Here is a 19,831-nt window from a genome sequence, read left to right on the forward strand (position 1 = left end):
CAATGCAATTTTATTTATCCGTCTATTGACTATTGTTACAAGTTTAAAAAAAAATATTATTTATATATTTTGAGAGAGAGAGAGAGAGAGAGAGAGAGAGAGAGAGAGAGAGAAAGGGAGGAAAAAAAATTGTTGCTTTCTGCTTTTACGTACTTATCAATTTTATTGTAATGCGCCCTATGACTAAAAACCAAATTAAATTATGAAAACAACTATGAAGGAAAAGTTAGTCTAATCATGAATCGATCAGTCTTAAATGATGAATTCTCTGTAATGTCATTACTATGAATAATCTAAGAGAATGAAATCTTTACACTTACCTAAAAAACCCTGGAAACAGGGGCAACACCCCAAAACTTAGTGGATAGATATAATACAAAATGGAAGAGCATTGTTTTTAAGTGTAACTGCTATGATTAATTAATTGTATATAAAAGAGTCTGCTGGACTACTTTTTATATAACTCAGTCCACTTATACCAATGCATAGCATATATCTCAGTAATGAAGTGGTAAAAGGATAAATGATAGTAAAATTCACAATGTACTTGATGATGATTCTGCAAATATACCTAAAACTGGTAGATTTGGAACGAAATTTCGAGAGACCTATTTAAAAGATCTTAGAAGTTCAAATCCAGTGGATTTTGAGATGTTGGCAAAAGAATCTAAACTGCAAATTCAAATTTTCAAATTATCACCTTTTACAATTTCGCTACCGAGTTTATTTCACGTGGAGTATATTTCAAAACCATTGTAACGTTTTGATTAATTAATTCGTATTTCAAAATTGTTGAAAAACATGGTAAAATGGAAAATTATTGTAGAAAAATAAATATAATATTATATTGAATACAAGAAACCGATATTTTATCATTAATTTATTGCTCAAATAGTGACATAGTGATCAACTATGTTTACCATCCTATCCCCCACAGTTTTGAATCTATTATTAGCCACTGAGGGCAAAGAATTTCGAAAAGGAAAATGTTATATAAGGGAGCAAAAAGTTGTAGGAGTGAGAAACGAAGAAAAAAAGTCAGAATTTCGAGGTCTGCGGCATTTTATTAGACTTTGTACCGTGGGAAACAAGGTTTTTCTTAATGGACATGCGGGCCAAATGAAACTTCACATACACTTACTACTACATGTACCGGATAGAGAATAAGACCATAGGATCCCAACGATTCTAGAACCTTATCAATCGTGTGTTTTACGCTTGCGTCAGAAAAACTCAAATTTTCACGCTCTAGTATAAACAGTTATTTTCGGGAAATTCTTTAATTGTTTATTATATACTCTGGTGTTTCATATAAAACATGTATACAGTGTCGAAAGGGCCAAGTAAAATTGTCGCCAAAACTCGGAGAGGTAAATTGAGAAAAAATGAAATACCAAAAAATGTTAAAGTGCAGTTGACGAAGAATTAGTGATAACAGCGTAGTGATTCGGGTGATTTTTCATGGTTTATTGCAGGAATTAATCAGAATTTGGAGAGACTCGAGACGTTGAGAGATTTAACAAGGAAGGCTGATCCTGCTGAGGAGGAAATCAACGGTGACGAAATTCCCCGGTGAGTTTTCGGAACTTATCGTAACCATAACCTCAAATTTTCAAAGTTTTTTCGTTCTAGAGGATTAATTAACAAGTTTTGAATGGTGACATTACTTAATTTATGTTTTTTATCGTAGACAAGCACCAAAACCTGTATTCAATGTGAATGGCAGATCGAAATTGTGCTCCACGAGGCAACACAGGATACAGGAGGTTATCACACCTCAGCACGAGGAGCTCATTAAATTTGTGTATGAGTGTAAGTTCAAATGATTTTTCAATAGTGAAGCAGTGGAAATAACTAGTTTATATATTTTCTCTTTAATTATTTCATTTTTCTTTTCATTTACACATTTTGAAATTTGTACAGAAGTCATACTCCAATTTTACTCATTTTTTTTTAACTTTAAACTGAAAGTTGTAGTTTTGTCAATGCACAAGTCTGTAACTCTTTTCTGTTTCATGACTGAATTCTGTAATGATCATTTTTTTTGTAAATATCTTGAGAATTTTCGGCGTTTTTTTGTTAACCTGGTATAATGCTAGAGCTATATCTAGAAGTCCTCAATTATACAATTTCATTCATTCGACATTGAATCAAGAATTATCCATTTATATTCATTCACCAGCTTGGAGCCAAGTGGATGGTAATCGCAGTAGGAAAGAGATAACAGAGCAACCTCACGAGTTGGAGGGCTCCTCGAGCCTATACTACAACGATGGTGAGCCTAACGGTATTCTACAAGGTAATAATTACTCATTCACTCAGTAAACGATAACGAATTAAAATGAAAATGATTAAAAGTTATTTATTCTGGTTTTCGCAGACTTTAAACCGTTCGACCTCGAGTCATGGTGGGGTAAAAGGTTGTTCAATAACATCACAAAGTCTCTGTGAGAATTAAACAACAGGGAGAGCCATAGAAACTCAAAAATAAGTCTTCGTGCATTTTTTTCAAAATATGCCACAAGGACATCCTCGAAAGAACAATTGTTTTTTTTACCAGACTATTAATGAGAAATGATAGTGATTATGTAATTGATGTGTGCTCCAGTTGCATGATAGCACAAACGAGAGATTTTTTTATATATATATTTGAATAATTGTAAGATTACATCCGTTGCTGTATTGTTAGTAAATGAGTAATCATTATTATTATTTCTTCTGTTATGTTGACGATATCAATATGATAAATGAATCGAATCGAATTACATCTGGGGATTGCAGTTCTGAAATTATCTCGTGTAAAAATTTACTTGAGGATCAATCCTTCAAGTCATAAAAAAATAGCTTTTGACATTTATTCTTAAAACCAATGGTTTTTTAAATGACTGAATAATTTTGAAAATATCTTTGGTGATACAGAGAAAAATACAAGAAACCTTTGTGAAAAATTTCATGGCCTATAACGGAGGCCTGAAATTTTCTTCCGAACCTACTCTTTAACGAGATATCTCCTATTTTATACCAGTTCACTGCTGAAATATCATCGATTTAAAATGCGAAATGGTTCCAATTAGCTACCATACCTAATAAAAAATTACTTATCAAATTCAATTGTCATCAAGTCTGTAAAAGCTGCGCAGTTATAAAAACGAAAAAAAATAGAAAAACAAATTTTTTTAGTATATCTTTGTAGACTGAATATTTTTAAGATTGTTGTTATATCGTTGAGAGCATCGAGCGGAAATCTCGATGAATGAAAAATAAACTTACCACGTGAGGAGAATTAATTGCGATTGACTCGCAACGCAAGAAAAACCATTCATTATTGTAGTCCATACTTAGTGCAATATATTTACTATAAAACAGCAAGAGATGTCAATTTATCACTAATTCATGGAGTTTCATTCGGTTAGATTCTCCAAAAAGTCAAATGAAAAGTCCCCCAGTTGTTATTTCAATATAAATATATCTTTGTACGCTGGAAAAAAGTGTCTTACTATACTTTTTGAGTCTGTGAAATGATTTTGCTAGTTTTGATTTAAATTATTTGATTGGCTAATTTTTTTTACTGGATGTGAATGTCATTATCCTATCATAATAATCTGTAGTCATTTGCGAACGACAGGGTGGGGGAATGAGCTGAGGTGTAGTTTTGTTTATAGGTTAGGTATGAAAAAACCTTTTGGTTTATTGTTAACAATGACCTTTGATCTTTAAATTGGATAGATTTTTCTTCAATATTTCATTGAATTAGGTGCCGAGGAATGACAAATAGGTCGTCTCGATGAGAAAGAAACGTAGAAAATATCGTGAAAATGAACGCAGTTATTGGGATGTGCACATTCTGTGAGGTGCATGGACCGAGGGTCATATTTACGACGCAAACTTACAAAACTTACGACAAAGATGATAAAGAGAGCAGGAAGTTGAAGTTTTATGGACCCAGAGAGATTCTAGAGGAGACTGACAGGAGAAGGTTGACAGGTGCTGGAGGTCAGAGGAAGGAGTGCGATGGATGTGAGAGCCTAGGGAATGTTAAGTACTTGAGCAATGATCATGAGAGCAGAACGTCATTCGTGTCTGCCAGACAGCCACTGACTGCGGACGTTACTAATCTGCTTGCACATGCTTGCATCAGGTATTTTCACGATGTTTCAAGAATTCTGATGAGGTTTTTAAACACAGAATGAAGGACAAGAGGGGGAAAATGACAACGACATTTCAGTAAGAGTTCTTCATTCATTTATTCATGTTGATGATTTATTTTGATTTTTTTAGAAGCTTGAGCTGCGAACTTCATCTGGGAAAAAATGGAGTTTGTTATTTTGGGGATGAGGCGCGAGGTCATGTGCTTAGTCATGCCTTTACTCTGAAAGATGCACAGGTAAAAGCTTCTATCGATTTGAAAATGGAAAGTGACAGAACAATGGAAGTATGGAGATGATCAGAAGAAAATCTGTCAACATGTCCTGTAAATAGCTTGAGAACTGTTGGATTTAGAAAAACTTTCTTTACCTTGAAGAATTTATTCGAATTTATCTCTTTCCACACTGCGAGAAAAAAGAGAGAAAAAAAAGATATTCTTAAACAAGTTTTGTTTGAATAACAAAAATTGCAAGTGGCAAATTACCGCGTTCAAAATTGTTTCGTTTTAATTTTAAGAACGAAATATTGGGATTAAGGAGCGGATGTCGTCACGCGAGAAGGTATATTTTCGATTACATGTCAAAATGACACATGTAAATGTTAACTCAAACAAATTCAATACACATTTATCACAATTTCAACACACTCTTGGAAATCAATAAATATTTGTCTTCTGCATGAGAATTCATTTAATGAAAAATCAAAATAATATGAACAACAAGACAGTAAATTTTCTTAATAAATGAGAACATATAAATCAGTAAATCGGAACATTCAATAAATTGATATCAAATTACAGTTAAACTAATCACAACAAAATAATATCTCATACTATACAACCCTTCACAGTTTCTTTGAAATCAACTCCCAATACTCATAATCACAAAAAATATCATCAAAACAATACTAATTCGAATCCCAACGAACGCGCTGCCCAAGTGTCCAACAATAAAAATAAATACGATGAAGAACTACAACACGTTAGAATAAATCAACGATATAAACCTCTCAATCGTCTTTGTGTCTAATCAAGCCACAAATTCAAATATTGCTGGCTTGAGCAGTTACTAATCCCTCAATTATTATCACAAGTAGGGATTATTGAGGTGACACAAAACTTCAAATACACACACACACACTACTACACACGTGTTAAATTTGTATAGGAGAGAGTGGAGCAAAATGAAGCAGTCGAAAAACAACTGGTTAACGCAATTCAAGCAAAACAATTTTTTTTTATTAAATACTTTTTTTTATTAGTTTTTGTTTATTAACTTTTTTAGTCTTGGGAGTATTAATGAGAGTAATAATTTTCCATTCTACTGAAAAATATTAAGAATTATAATTATTATGATTATTTTGAATTATTGAGATGTTTTGACGGGAGAAGATTTTGTCAATGGATTAATTGAAAAGAAAATGAAACAGCAAAATTCAAAGTCCAGAGCAAGGCCCAGGGGGAGACTCAGAGGGTGGAAAAGAAAAATGTGAAGCTGAATTTCAATTTTCGGTGAAAAAAGAAAAGTGTAATCGGCCTAATCTAATGATTGAATTGTAATCAATTTAATTATAAGACAAATAAAAAATTATCGTTCTCATCCGTACTCCCGATAGTAAAAAAAGTTGATAAACAAAAGTTAATAAAAAAATTTTTTTTTGCTTGAATTGTGTCAAATAGTCGTTTTTCGGCTGTTTCATTCTGCCCCACCCTCTCCTACGTTAAATTGTCAACTGTTGAAAATGCATGTATTAAATCTGTGTTGAAATTTACGTGTGTTATTTTGACTGGTAACCGTATTTTCAGGATGAAAACATCTCTCATAAAGTTAAGTTAAATCATCAAGAAATATGTCATGTTTTGATATGTAAATGTTTTTTTTCATGTTCAAGGAAAATTCTGTAATTTTTTCGGGTGACAGCAGAACATACAAAACCAACTTTTCTAACGTTGCAAAAAAATTAATCGCAAGAGTCTCGGCAGAAATCAATAAACTAATTTTTCCTTATACACGGGCTCTTGTAAAATTTATGTTCAAATTGATAATTCACCTACTAAAAGACTCTAAAAGTAGAAATAAAAACAAGCAGGAGTTCGAGCCTTTTTGGCTGAAGCCATCTGACCGTTACTTTATGTGTTATAACTCTTTTTCTTTCTTTCATTTCTACTAATTCCATTGGTAGTAAGCTTCCGAATGGGATAGAAGGCATTCGGATAAAAGGCATCAAAACAAATATTTTGAAAAAAAAATTGAAATGGGTTGCGTAGTTTTTAAGCTATTGCACATAAAATGTTTTCAGAGAAAGTCAAATATCTCGGAAACTACTCATGCGATTGAGCTCATTCTCAATAGGAAGGATTGTTATCATGAGAGGAAGATTCTGTCCAAATTTCAAGTTGATATCTCAATTTTGTACAAGCTAGAGTGATTACCAGGATTTTTATGAAAAAACAGAAAAATGGAAATATCTCGAAAACTTTGTATGAACGGGTATATATGTTTTGATTGATTCGGATAGAAGGCATCGAAACGAATATTTTGAAAAAAAAAATTTTAATCGGTTGACTAGCTTCGAAGATATTAGCGAAAAACTATTTAAAAACGAATAGCTTTTTCTGAAAAACTATTTGATCAATCGGGTGAAACTTTTGCACATAGTTAGTCCTTGTTAAGGTTTATAATCTGACAAAATTTCAGATTTTTTGGAATAAGTTTAGCCAATTAATTACTCAATTTTCCAAAAATTGACCACCGGAAAGGTGGCGATGGACATTGACATGGACAGACATGGTCGCCAAACTTCGTATTTTTACGTTTCAGACCATTCTACATCATTTCCAATCAAAATTAGAGAATGTGAAAACAGCACGATTACAATGCTTCCATTCGGAAGCAATAGAAGGTAATGTGTAAAATCATACTGAATCCAATGGCCATAGAAAAATCTGGGGTACCCGGGCAAAAAGAGGAAATATTTGAATGATTCTATCCCATATAAGTGCATGTTAGCGCATGCATTTGGTGCATTTTGTCTATTTTATTTCTAAATAATGAACATGGGTTGGTGGATTGAAATTTGTATCAAAGTGAAGGGAATATCTTCATCTCTCAGTTAAAAAATAAATAAAAATTTTTCTAAGTACTTGCGATTTTGGATATGTTTATCCTTAAGAATTAATTGCTTGTATTTGAGTATTGGATAGCTTGAACGAATAATTACTCTTTCTTTGTCTCATAAAACACACCTTCATCGGGAGACAATCTTGTGTGGTAGTGTAGTATTCTGCCGCTGCACTCCTTTCCATTTTTGATCTCAAACATTCTTCGAATGTTCAGCACGAGATTTTTTATTCTTGATAATTTGTGACTTTTTTTGACCAAATAAGAGTTGTTTGAGAACATGTTTTTGTTTCTCCCCGTGCACTATTTATAAAATAGTTTGAAAATTAAGTGTGGCCCCCTTTTCTCTTCTAATTTTGAAATTCAACGTAAATACAATTAAATGAATTCCTTCTAGGCTAGAGGTATACGAAGATCATGCAGTTTCATTGTTTTTATGAAGGACAAACAATTCTTGCTCAATATGTGGCCTTTTTTTGTGGATAATCTTCGGCAAGTTATTAAAGAGCTTCAGGACTTTGCTGAGAAGAAGTATAATGCTGATGAGAAAGCTAATCCCCAAAGAGCTGCCAGACTATCCTCAGCGAATGGGGGACTACATGCTAAGCGAGAAACTGCCAGAGGCATGCCTAGGGGTTTGCCAGAAATTACTAATGAGAAACACATTTTCGTTAGGTGATTCTGATTTTCAATTTTAATATCAAATCTGCGTCCTTGTGGCGATTTGTGATTTCTTATAAAGTGGTGATTCCGGTAAATGTATCTATGCTCGTTCAGATGCCCTGTCACTATGCTCGTTCAGATGCCGGGAGCTATCACATTTTAATCATTTTGACAGTCCCAAAAGTCTATCAAGAGTGACATACGATTGAAGTTATTATTTTAGACACCAAGGAACAATGATTTATTGAAGAATAAGAGAGAAAAATCCTATTTACATCAACTTGTGCTGCGACAGAGTGAATTCTTCAGCCGCAAATTAAGAAACAATTTTTAAATGTTGATATCTCCGTTATAATAGTAAAATGAGATTAAAAATCCCTTGAGATGGTAGAAGATGGTTAACAAAACAATAAAATTGCATAAATTATAGTAATATCTTAATATTTCACGGAAATTTCGGCAATTAAAAGAATAGATACAATGGAAATGGCAGTGATCTTATGCTCGTTTTGCAACCAACTGTCAACTGGTAACGGACTAAGCGGATGGAAAAATCATTTGAAAGATTGAACTGTTCAATTGAAATGTAATTTTGTGCCTCGAGATATTGTTTAATGTTGTATTATTTCAAAAAGGATAGAGTGACAGCTCAAAAAGTGGCTCTCTTTAATTTTATAATCTTTACAATCGATTGCCCCTATTAAAACAAAAATCATAATCAAGAAGAATAACGGCCAATTTTTTTCTATACTATCTACCTTCTCATAAACGAAAAGTCTCCATTAAAAGGGATAACGGCCGGTAAAACCTAGAAATTGGACGGCCTCAAAAGCATAGAACATAGAACCAAATAGGATGCTCATATTGTAATTAGTTCGGATATAACCTTTCCATATAATTCAAATCACGAGACGAGCGAGCGTAGGGACATTAATTATCATCATTAATATAAGTGAATTCTAATCCTGAAATTTTTACTGTCTGATATGTAATTTAAAGCATCGCATCTTTACATTCATTTCAATAGAAATATTGGACTAATGAGTTAACCTTAGCTACACGAGCCGAGGATCATTTACCTTAAAGGAGAAATTATCAAGAGGCTGTTCATGTAGATGAAGTTTTAAAGCTGCAAATTAGCGTCTTTATATTCTCTCCTAATATCACTCTGCCTAATTCCACCTCTAAATATTGCATTGGAAGTTATTATCAGAATTTATTACTGGACAATTTATTAGTTTAGTCTATCCCAGTGCCGAAGCATCAGTTCTAATTCATTTCAGGACGTTTCATCACAAATAGGAATAGGGTGAACTGTACCAGTGTTCGAACGAATAAGAATCGTCAAATACCAATGATCGAAAGACCAAGATTCATTAATACGGGAAATTTTCAGCAGGTCTCATTGAACTCTTGAACATTAATATTCATATTAATCGTTCAATATTCATATTGGTTTTTAAAAAAGTCCCATTTCATTGCATTGAGCATTTATTCTACGATAAATATATACATTATTTCAACCACTGGGCGAGTTCTGACACTGTTGCTTTTACCCTATCTATACATATTATCGCGACAAAAAAGTACATGATCAGAACTATGAAAAAACAAAATATCATCATATTTTCGAGTACATCATAATCATTGCAGAGATAAGAAATATGTATTACAATAATAGTATTGCTACAGTCAGTAGTAGTAAACTAATAGACGATACACTGTTGCAGCAAATATGTTTCCAGTATACAAATATGTTTGAATGCATAATGACAATGATTAGTGGTCATTACAAAAATTGAATAGACACGATAAACAAAGATCACTGCAATAAATTGCATCGTATGAATATATTCCAATGAAATAAAAATGATAGTGAATCAGACAAGTAAATGATAATTCAGCGACTAACAATTACAACCCGTTATTGCCAAAAATTCCGAGTCTCAATTAATGGAGCTGTGCCAGAAAATAAAATTTTACAATATAACATGTGAAATCCCCCAATCAATAATAATTATGACCCGTCAAGCGCGAACATTCAAAAAATCTGATAAACAATTCTTTATGTTCTACACACACTAAGAATATATTTTCAAGTATAGATTGAAATTCGATGGAAAGAACACACGAAAATTCTAAGAGAATTAGAATTTAGAGAGAAAAAATTTCCGCTTCACCCAGCCGGGAATCGAACCCGGGTCTCCCAGATACGCGCCGGGCACTCTTACCGACTAAGCTACCGGGACACACAAAGGGCCCACTTTGTCGCTATGGAGTTATCTGTACTGCGATACTCTTAATAATATTACGCACATTTTAAGGGGAGATTACTATGAGTTTCAAAAATCGTGGGCTTTTGGAGTGAGATTTCTTATGAATTGAAGATCGAAACGAATAATTAGCGCAAAAATATTAATTATTTATTGTTATTTGCCCCACAGACGCTTAAAATGTTAAAAATAGTCCAGAGCCTACAATTTGTGAGCTACAGAGGGTTTTTTTCAAAATCTTTGAAAAAATGTATACAATAACAATTACGAGTTAGTTTTTTGAAACTCGAATCCTACACGGCTAATTTAGTTTTTGTTTAATATAAAAATTTGTGTCATTCATGTAAAATAGGCAGAAAAATTATCGCTAAAATATTTGAAATATATTCTTGATTCTTTCAGAAACATTTTTCGGGCTATTTTACATGAGTAGTGCAATTTGTTATTCCAAAAATTACGAACTTAGCTGTGTAGGAGTTGAATTTCAAAAAACTAATTCGTAATTGTTATTGCACACATTTTTTCAAAATTTTTTGAAAAGAAAATAAATCTCTGTAGCTTAAAAATTGGAGGCCCGGGACTATTTTTAACATTTTAAGCGTCTGCGGGCAAACCAGCAATAAACAATTTTTTTGCACTCATTATTCGCTTTTAGACATATATAATCGATCTTCAATGTATGATAAATCTCATGCCAATAGGCTGCAACTTTGAAAACTCATAGTAGTCTCCCCTTAAGTGGAAACGGAACCCTTGCGTTTATATGAATCTTCAGAATTGTGTTTTCTCCTGCAATTATTATTTTTTATTCATTAAACTACTTCATTGACTCAACAATGCGATAATCGAGTCGATAAAGTAATTTCATAGATAGAAATTAATAATTGTAGGAGAAAACACAATTCTAAGATTTGATGTAGACAAAGGGGTTCCGTCTCCCCTTAACCCTAGTCTGGTCACCAAACGCGACCTTGCGACTTGGTCACCTCCGCGGGGATTCGCCGCCGTGTTATTTAAGCTTTAGCGTTGCCGAATTCACTCTACACTACCCGGGCGCGTTTAACGAGTTTCCAGCAACGTCGCCTCATGGGCAATTTGATTTAACATGGGAAAAAATAATTCATCTGTCTGAAATAATTGGTTTTCTTTAGGAATTTTGGGAAATATATTGTTCTGAAAACTATTATAATTTTTTAGACACTTCAATTGACAAAGTCATTTTTTTTTCAATTTTTCCGGTTAGCCAGTCAATTGTAATTAAAGAAAAATGACGCGCGATGGGGTTTTCCTTATAGGGTGACCAATCCAGAGTTAAGGCAAAAATGACCATGAGAGTGAATGTTGCAGAAACAAAAACGTCAATATCTTTGAAAGTAGAATCGACAAAGTGGTTCCTTTTCATGCGGACGTTCACAAATAATGCTGTAATAAATTGTCCACACGGAGAGAAAAATACACCATAATTCCGTGAGAGTCCCTCCAAAAATTGGTGTGCTACTCACTAATGCTGGGACATAACAGGGGGTCACCAGAAAATTCGTATGTGGCACCCTAAGTTTTACGGGCATCGCGCGAGTAGTGGCGCAAGTCCCTCTAAAAATTGGGGTGCCACATTCGAATTTTTCGATGACCCCCTGTTATGTCCCAGCATCGATGAGTAGCACACTAATTTTTGAAACATTTTTTTCTCAGTGCATGTGATGAATATTTGTGATGAAATGACCAGTAACATCATAAACCTGTAATAAGTAGAGGTGATAGTACTTTCCATGAATGCATGATTAGCAGAACTATAAATTGCAAAATGTAATTAAACCTGAACAATTTCTTGATTTAGAATCCACATGTGGCTGGTCTGGATCTTAAGTGCAGGTGCTCGACACTTCGTTGAGTCCTCAGCAACACTCGACAGTGCACTATCAGGATTTCTCATCAGATATCAAGATTTTACTGAAAATCCCGAATTTTCTGAGATCTCAAAGAAAAAATTTGTTACTACGATTCTACGAGAAATTTCACAGCAAATGTCGAGGGAACACTTCAGACAACTTCTGTTTGCGTGTCTCACTGGGATTCAGATCGTTGTGAGAGGTCCAGATAGCCAGGCACGAGAGATTCTTTATGCTTTGAGCTCTCTGATTCCAAAGTCCTGCAGGAGGATCCAAATCGGCGCAGAGGAATATAAAGACATTAAAGAATGCAATTTCCTGGGTAAAAAAATTATTATCTAATGTAGAGATCATTTTACAAATATTTTGAAAAATATTGAAAGACCCGCTATGATTCAGAGATTTCTCTTCTGTGGATTAAATGTAATGTTGAATAGCGAATTATGGAATTCATAGAGAGCTATTCTGCGTATAGATCACAAAAAACTCTCGGTCTCCTCACATATCTTACTTTTCTCATTTCGTTAAATTTCTTTTGGCTGATTTTATAGATTTTATAATTTAATGACTTCCAGTGATTTCATGAAGCTTAATATTTATTTTTTTTATAATGAGGATTGGTAGAAAAATTCTGTGAGCATATTGGGAATCAGCAAAGTAAAGTCTTCCTAATGCGGGTAGAGTAAACAGGTCAATTTCTAGACGGGGGTTAATTTCTGGACGATTTCAACTCGCATTGAATATTCCATAAATAAAATGAAAATTGCACTGATTATTTCACCTTTAACTAATATTACACGGGTATAATCATGTGATCAATGATTTTTTCAATTGATCGACATTTAATAAATAAAGAAAATATGGCTCAGATGTCCAGGAATTAGGGGTTTTGGCTGCATTCAACTATTTCTTAATTTAATTATTCTTTGTTTCGTTATTTTGACTTCAGATAATTTTTCTGCTAATTAAAGTATTCTTGAAGGTATGGAAGCCGTCATATCCCCATGTAGGTGATTCTTTTATTTTAGATCCTACCACGAAACTTGAATTTCTCTTAACCATCCAGCAATTGGCCTGTTCATCCTAGTTTCGTCCGTTAAGGAAGGCAGGGGTGAAATTTTGTCGGATTGTGTTATGCAAATATTTTGAGAATAAATTATTTCAAGGAAATATGTTGACAGATCTTCTCCGTACTTCAATTTGCCAAAAAGATATTTTGGAATTTTCTGTCTGAATCCATCATTATTAAAATACTTGAGACTTGGTTGGCTTCCGGATGGATGCCGCGTTGCGTTTCAACATTGCGCCGACGTTTCGCAAACATTGCAGTCTGCATCTTCAGGGCTATGAGCTCCGATTCTGAGCTCCGATGTGTGGGGGCAGTCCTTATATACCTTCCCTTGTGGTGGTGGGGGAAGGGGAGGAGGGGGTCAGCCAATCATCTTTTTAATTGATCAGCTGGTCAATTCAAAAACCGGGAGGACGGTTTTCCAAATGGGGTTCACTTGATATCCTCTGTCCCTGTTGAGGTTGTTAGGGTTTTTATGGATCTCCAAACCCTCTCGGTATTTCCTTTCGAAATACCCTTGAGACTTGGCCAGCATTTTGGCTTGGTCGTAGTGGATAGTATGTCCAGTATCCATCCAGTGTTCAGCCAGGGCAGACTGTTCTAAGTGACCGTATTTGGAGCACCGCTGGTGTTCTTTGATCCGTGTACTGATCTTCCTCCCGGTTTCTCCAATGTACACTTTCCCGCATGAGCAAGGGATCTCGTACACTCCTGGTGTACTCAAGGCTGGTCTTGGATCCTTCGCGCTCGGCAGCATCTGTCCGATCTTCTTTGGGGGTTGGAAGATCGTTCGGATGTTATGTTTACCGAGTACTCTGCTGATGCGTTCTGTTGTGCCTCTCAGATAGGGGAGGAGGGCCATTTTAGGTCTTTCCTGGTTTTCCTCAGGAACAGTCTCCTCTTGGAGAGATGAGAGCTTGCTCTGTAGCTTTTGCTTGACCTTTCGAATTTGTTGGATGTTATACCCATTCGTGGTCAGAGCTGTCTCAAGATGTTCAACTTCACTGTCAACGTTTGAGGGTTGAGAAATTGTAAGTGCTCTATACATGAGAGAGCTGATAACGGAGTGTTTCTGGGAGGGGTGGTGATGGGAGGTAGCATTGAGATACCTGCCTGTGTGTGTTGGCTTGCGATATACTTGGTGGCCCAGAGTGCCATCCTCGTTGCGCCGAACCAGAACATCCAGAAAAGGAAGACATCTGTCCTGCTCAATTTCCATGGTGAACTTGATGCTCGTGTGCTGATTGTTCAAGAACTCCAGGAATTGAGTTAGACCAGTCTTCCCATGTGGCCAGATGACAAAGGTATCGTCCACATATCTGAACCACACAGAAGGTTTCTGAGGTGCTGACTTCAATACTTCGTTCTCAAAGTGTTCCATGAATATATTTGCAATAATCGGGGAGATGGGAGAACCCATTGCTGCTCCTGATTTTTGCTCATAGAATTCTCCTTCGAACTGAAAGTATGTAGAAGTCAGGCAGTGCTCAATTAAGGGAAGGAATTGGGAATAAATGTTATTGGAATTCTTGATGATTTCCAAGGTTTTTGAGATTGGGACGTTAGTGAAGAGTGATTCTACATCGAAACTAACTAAGATATCATCTGGAGAAGTCCGAAGATTTCTAAGTTTGTTGACGAAATCTAGTGAGTTCTGAATGTATGAACCGTTCAGGCCAGTCAACTTTTGGAGTGGTTTCGTGAGAAACTTGGCCAGCTGGTAAGTTGGCGCTCCAATGTTACTGACAATGGGACGGAGAGGAACAGACTATTTATGGATTTTGGGGAGTCCTTAGAGTCTAGGAGGGAAGGATTCTTTAGGAGTGAGGAATTTCGTCAAGTCAGCGGAGAGACCAGCCTTCTTCAGGAGATCAACAGTTTTTCGCTCAATTGTACGAGTAGGATCCTTCCTGAGCTTGACGTAAACTCTGGAGTCACCCAACATCGCACTGAGCTTACCGGAGTAGTCGTCCTTATCCATAACCACCGTGGCATTGCCTTTGTCTGCCGGAAGAATGATCAAATCATTATTTTCCTTTAGACTACGCAGTGCAAGGCGTTCCTCCCTGGTGATATTGTCACTAGGGGGGGTGGCCTTGTGGAGGATGTTGGACAACTTTCTCCGGATCTCGTTGCTGGTCTCCTGAGGAAGATGGTAAATCGCTGTCTCGGTGCGACTGATGATTTCCTCGGTGGGGATCTTTTTGGGGGCAACAGCGAAGTTGTGTCCTTTTGCCAACACAGATACTTGTGCTTCACTAAGCTCATATGTGCTCAGATTCTTCACAGTGTGAGTGAGGGTCGGGACTTTCTCCTGGGGGATCAACTTCCTGAACTTACCCCTCTGACTCTCAGTTCTCATCTCAGCTGTTCGGACTGCTTGTTCATTGGTAACACGATCAAGAGTCTCCCACAGCTGAGGTTCCAACTTCTGAGCCAGAAGCAGGTGAAGATCGAGGAGTTGTTTGGAGACTAAAATACTTGAGACTTTATTTCCAATTAATCACTTGAATTATCAACTTTTTATTTATCCACAGGTGTTGATACTCTCGTAGCCGTTCCAGTCCCGTCTCCCCATATCTGCAGACTCGACATAATCCCTGACGAGCACAAAACCACACACCCACGATCTCCAATTCTGAGGTGGACAGGAGAATTGCCCCAAAAATTGCCAACACTTGTGACTAAACTCGAAAAATATATTTACAATGAGAAACTCGAGCACAATGTATTACGAGCACAATTTATTGCTCTCCAGGAGGAATGGGCGAAGTAAGGCATATTCTTTAACATCACAATTATTATACAATTTCAACGATGAATCATAACATAATTAATTTATCATTTTTTGTTCTTTTCAATATGTTATCTAGTATCGCTAAAATTGTGCATGCAATGCGAGGACGCGGCCACCAGGGCGATCTCTCTGGTCTCATCATGAGTTTAGGTGCTGACAAACACGATCTAGGACTGATTGATTCTTGGTCGATGGGTCTTCCCTCAAATCCTGCGTGAACTGATGAATATATATAAATTTTTTTCGTTTCTATTCATTCTTTTTTTTTAATTTGGTTGTAATTATTTATTGAAGAAAAATATGATTTAAGAATTGAGAAGGCAAATTGTGCGAGCTTGTTAATACTTTTTCTCACGTTGATGCACACGTTGGAACTCTTGATTAAAGTTGGTTTTAAAAAATTTCAAGTCACATTTTTATTGGGAAAAAATGGCAACCTATTCACTTATTGTTCTTTAATTATTCATTAATTATTCTTCTCATGCGATAGGACATCAGCAGCTGCCTTCACCGCTGTAAAAAAGATTAATGATTCATACGTTATTACAAAAATCACAATGAAGTGGTAAAAAAAAGAGGAATGAGAAATAAATTTCCTAATTATGTCGCAAATACCTTCAAAAGTAACAGATGTAGGAAAGTTTGTCAGGAGACATTTTTTGCAAGAAAGTTAGATGTCTCGACATTGCAGACCTCTTCATTCCAGAGGTATTTGCGAAATAATAAGTTCAACATTTTCGAACATCTATTATCCTGTTTTTTGCAACTTCGTTGAAGAAATAAAAATTATAAAAGATAACATTAAACTTACCGGCATCACGGGCATTTGTCATGATGTTATCGACCTGTGGCTGGTATTGAATGAATTTTGGTCTGATGAAACGATGGTAAATGATGAGGGATCCATTGTAATCTATTGGGGCCATCAGCCAGACGTAGAAAACACACTGGATGAAAAAATGTATCCATTTATAAACAAATGCTGTTAATCAAAAGATGATTTAAAATAACAGAAATGAATGAGAAAAAATGGTCCGATGGTGGATTGGTAAGGTAGAAATCTCTAGAAAACAATCCTCCTATGATTATGCGAAGGAATTGAATTTGAATTCAATTCAACATCAAATAATTCATGACAATTCTCTTTCATTGAAATTTCTCATTTTAAGCGAAGCGATCATTTATATTTCAATGACGACTTGATTTTGAAAACTCATGGCAAAGCCTGTAATATAGTAAGAGCTAAAATCATAATCATAAGTAAAAAACAAATTTCAACTTTCTATCTCAATTGTTTCAAGCATTATCGTGTAAACATCGATTTTATCACAAAAATGAAAAATATCAATTACTAAAGGACTCCCCCTAGTTAGCTAGGTATATTATGGCCCAATTCGATAGATATTATCATAAGGAATATTTTGACGGCAAAAAAAGTTCATTTAATGTAGTAGTTTTTGAGATATTGAGAAAAAAATTTTGCAGAATCGTGGCATCTCAAAAAGTAATGGACCGAAATTGAATTGAATTGAAATTTCGCACAGATGTGTTCCTAAACAATACCAGTTGTGAGTCAAAATTGCAGATTTGTACCTATCACTTTAGTCCTTTTTGCTTCCGAATGGAAGCATTGTTTTTGACCGTTTTTTCGATTTTATAATTTTGATTACAAATGATCGAGAATGTTATGAAACGTGAAGAAATGATGTTTTTAGGGTCATGTCTGTATGTATGTATTCGACAACTTGGGTTTTTGGTGATTAATTTTTAGAAAATTCAACATAAATATGTTGAAATTTGTAGACAAAAATCTGAAATTTTGGCTCATAGTAGCTGTTATTGAGCTCAACTTTGGCGCGCTGTTTTAGCCCGACCAGTCTAGTACTTCCTGAGATATAACAACTTAATTAAATTTCGTTCTTCCTCAATATCTCAAAAACTACTGCACCGATTTCAAATTTTTTTCTTTAAATACTCGTCTCGATGGCCTCTCTGTAAGTGATTTAGAATATATAGACTCTTTAATACACAGCTTGGCGATACTGCCGTTTTTCCGTTGTTAATGAAAAATTTTGTTCGCACGATAACTTGAGCAAAAAAAGAGATAGCAAATTGAAATCTGGTATCATTATAGTTGATACAATATCAAGGTTGGTATTCTGGATGAGCTCAACCGGCCGAGCAATTTTGGAGATATTTAATCTTTTCTATAAATCTATTTAATTAAAAGATTGAATATCTTTCTGTAGACACTCTGTAGCATGTGGTTACAGTTGTATGCCTGTCATAAAGACAGGGAATTGCTACGAATCCATTCGGAAGCTTATTACCAATGGATTTGGTTGAAAAAAATAGACTAATAACGCAAGAAGTAATGGTCACATGCCTTCTGTCGAATAGGCTCGAATCCCTGCTTGTTTTGTGAAAATTTATAAAAAATTTCCCAGAATTTTGCACACATATACGGACGTACGCACAGACATTTTCTAAAAACATCATATCTCGACGTTTCATGATATTCTAAATAATTTGCAATCGAAATTCGAGAATCAAAAAATCGACTGATTACAAGCTTCCATCCGGAAGTAAACAATAATGCTCAGGTGCCCCAACGCCATATGTTACCTTGAACAGCCAATAAACAGGGAACCACCCAACGATGAAATCTGAGAAGAATTCAATAATCGTGAATACAGCGAATACAACCCAGTAAGTCAACCATTTCGTATCATCATCCTTCTTTGGTGTCTCCAATGCTTTCATTGAGCAATAAGCTGGGTAGAAAAATCCAATGATATTGCAGACAAGTTGTTGACCAAGTCCAAACACCAAGTACAGTGCCAGCAACGCAACAGATGCTTTACAGAAGATTGTATCCGTAAAATAAATATCGCCACATTTCCGATATTTTTGGTCATTAATGTAAAACGTAGAAAACAACGAAATGATGACATAACTAATTATTACATACCTCCTAAGATGTAAAGCCTGTCAACACCTGTTTTAGCCTCTGCCATTGCGAATAATTTAGTCCAGGGTTTACTCTCGTCCCTCAATGCCTTCTCCACTGTTTCTTTCGTCGCCATTATACGAGCCATATTTTTAAAAATTTCCTTATTTTTTCAAGTGATTGATTACGTGCGATAAGAGTATGAGTAAGTGATAGTGACTTTAGCCGGAGGAGGAAATACCACACCGGTAGACGAGTCTGGCGACCGTTGAGTTTTGATGGGTCAAGGTTATGTTGCCAATCACAAAGTTTCCGTGATTTTCAAATTAGGGACAATTGTACGCACGCGCGAGGCTCTCCATTGTATTTTGGCGCCACTGACACTATCGCCTTCTTCAATTTGAATTGGTAGCAAATAACTTCATGAAATAGATATTATATTGCGGTAATCAGAATGAAATCTAAAGTTTTTATTGTTCATGACAATGTTTTCCCCGATGATGTTCAATTAATCGATTGATTCCAGGTAGGGTTTTCTCATTATCTTGAGGAGAAAAGATGTGTTTGGTAGAACCGAATATTCCAAGCTTCTCGTAGGTGGTTTGGAAGCGTTACAGATGGTATATATATAAAAATGAAGCGGATGCGCTGAGACCTACAGGTAGTCATTTTCGCCAGAAGATGAAGACAAAATTCAGCGTGATAAATCATGAGTGCAAACCATTTCGATGGGACGTAATTCTGATTCTGGTGATTCATTTTGCAAGCAATACGATAGAAATGACGAGGAATTGCACATGAGTCGACAATGAATTTCTCTCATTATTTTCTGGCTATTTTCAAAGGAAGAGGTCTAAACCTCTTCCTCTGATAAAAAAGATGTATTAGAAAAAAATTTCCTAAAGAATTAAGGACTATAAAAAAA

The 19,831-nt window shown here is 35.3% G+C and overlaps 3 protein-coding genes across 5 annotated transcripts; 2 read left to right on the forward strand and 1 right to left on the reverse strand.

Moving 5' to 3' along the window:
* Positions 1 to 1,032: 1,032 nt before the first annotated feature.
* Positions 1,033 to 3,365, forward strand: LOC107042797 (MAPK regulated corepressor interacting protein 2). Its single transcript, XM_015263984.1, has 5 exons — positions 1,033 to 1,370; positions 1,476 to 1,572; positions 1,691 to 1,812; positions 2,183 to 2,299; positions 2,381 to 3,365. The coding sequence occupies exons 1-5, from the start codon at positions 1,319 to 1,321 to the stop codon at positions 2,449 to 2,451; spliced, it is 459 nt and encodes a 152-aa protein (XP_015119470.1). The 5' UTR covers positions 1,033 to 1,318; the 3' UTR covers positions 2,452 to 3,365.
* Positions 3,366 to 3,619: 254 nt separating this feature from the next.
* Positions 3,620 to 16,357, forward strand: LOC107042805 (folliculin). 2 transcript variants are annotated; one of them, XM_015264002.2, is made up of 7 exons: positions 3,620 to 3,667; positions 3,755 to 4,138; positions 4,279 to 4,384; positions 7,663 to 7,940; positions 12,039 to 12,412; positions 15,697 to 15,931; positions 16,033 to 16,357. In XM_015264002.2, exons 2-7 carry the CDS (start codon positions 3,816 to 3,818, stop codon positions 16,172 to 16,174), a joined length of 1,458 nt encoding a protein of 485 aa, XP_015119488.1. In that variant the 5' UTR covers positions 3,620 to 3,667; positions 3,755 to 3,815; the 3' UTR covers positions 16,175 to 16,357. The 2 variants fall into 2 exon arrangements, with proteins under 2 accessions (XP_015119488.1, XP_015119489.1); XM_015264003.2 differs by having other exon boundaries at positions 3,621 to 3,662.
* On the reverse strand, positions 15,845 to 19,208 carry LOC107042807 (receptor expression-enhancing protein 5). Of its 2 annotated transcripts, XR_003783120.1 has the most exons (5): positions 18,928 to 19,208; positions 18,582 to 18,814; positions 16,768 to 16,903; positions 16,302 to 16,469; positions 15,845 to 16,175 (listed from the first exon to the last, which is right to left on the reverse strand). XR_003783120.1 is itself a non-coding variant. In XM_029126444.1 (4 exons), the coding sequence occupies exons 1-4, from the start codon at positions 19,052 to 19,054 to the stop codon at positions 16,423 to 16,425; spliced, it is 543 nt and encodes a 180-aa protein (XP_028982277.1). In that variant the 5' UTR covers positions 19,055 to 19,208; the 3' UTR covers positions 15,845 to 16,422. The 2 variants fall into 2 exon arrangements, 1 of the variants encoding a protein (XP_028982277.1); XM_029126444.1 differs by having other exon boundaries at positions 15,845 to 16,469.
* Positions 19,209 to 19,831: the final 623 nt, after the last annotated feature.

The sequence above is a fragment of the Diachasma alloeum genome, unplaced genomic scaffold, assembly GCF_001412515.2.
Source record: "Diachasma alloeum isolate Michigan unplaced genomic scaffold, Dall2.0 Dall_scaffold_00521, whole genome shotgun sequence".
Classification (NCBI taxonomy): Eukaryota; Metazoa; Arthropoda; class Insecta; order Hymenoptera; family Braconidae; genus Diachasma; species Diachasma alloeum.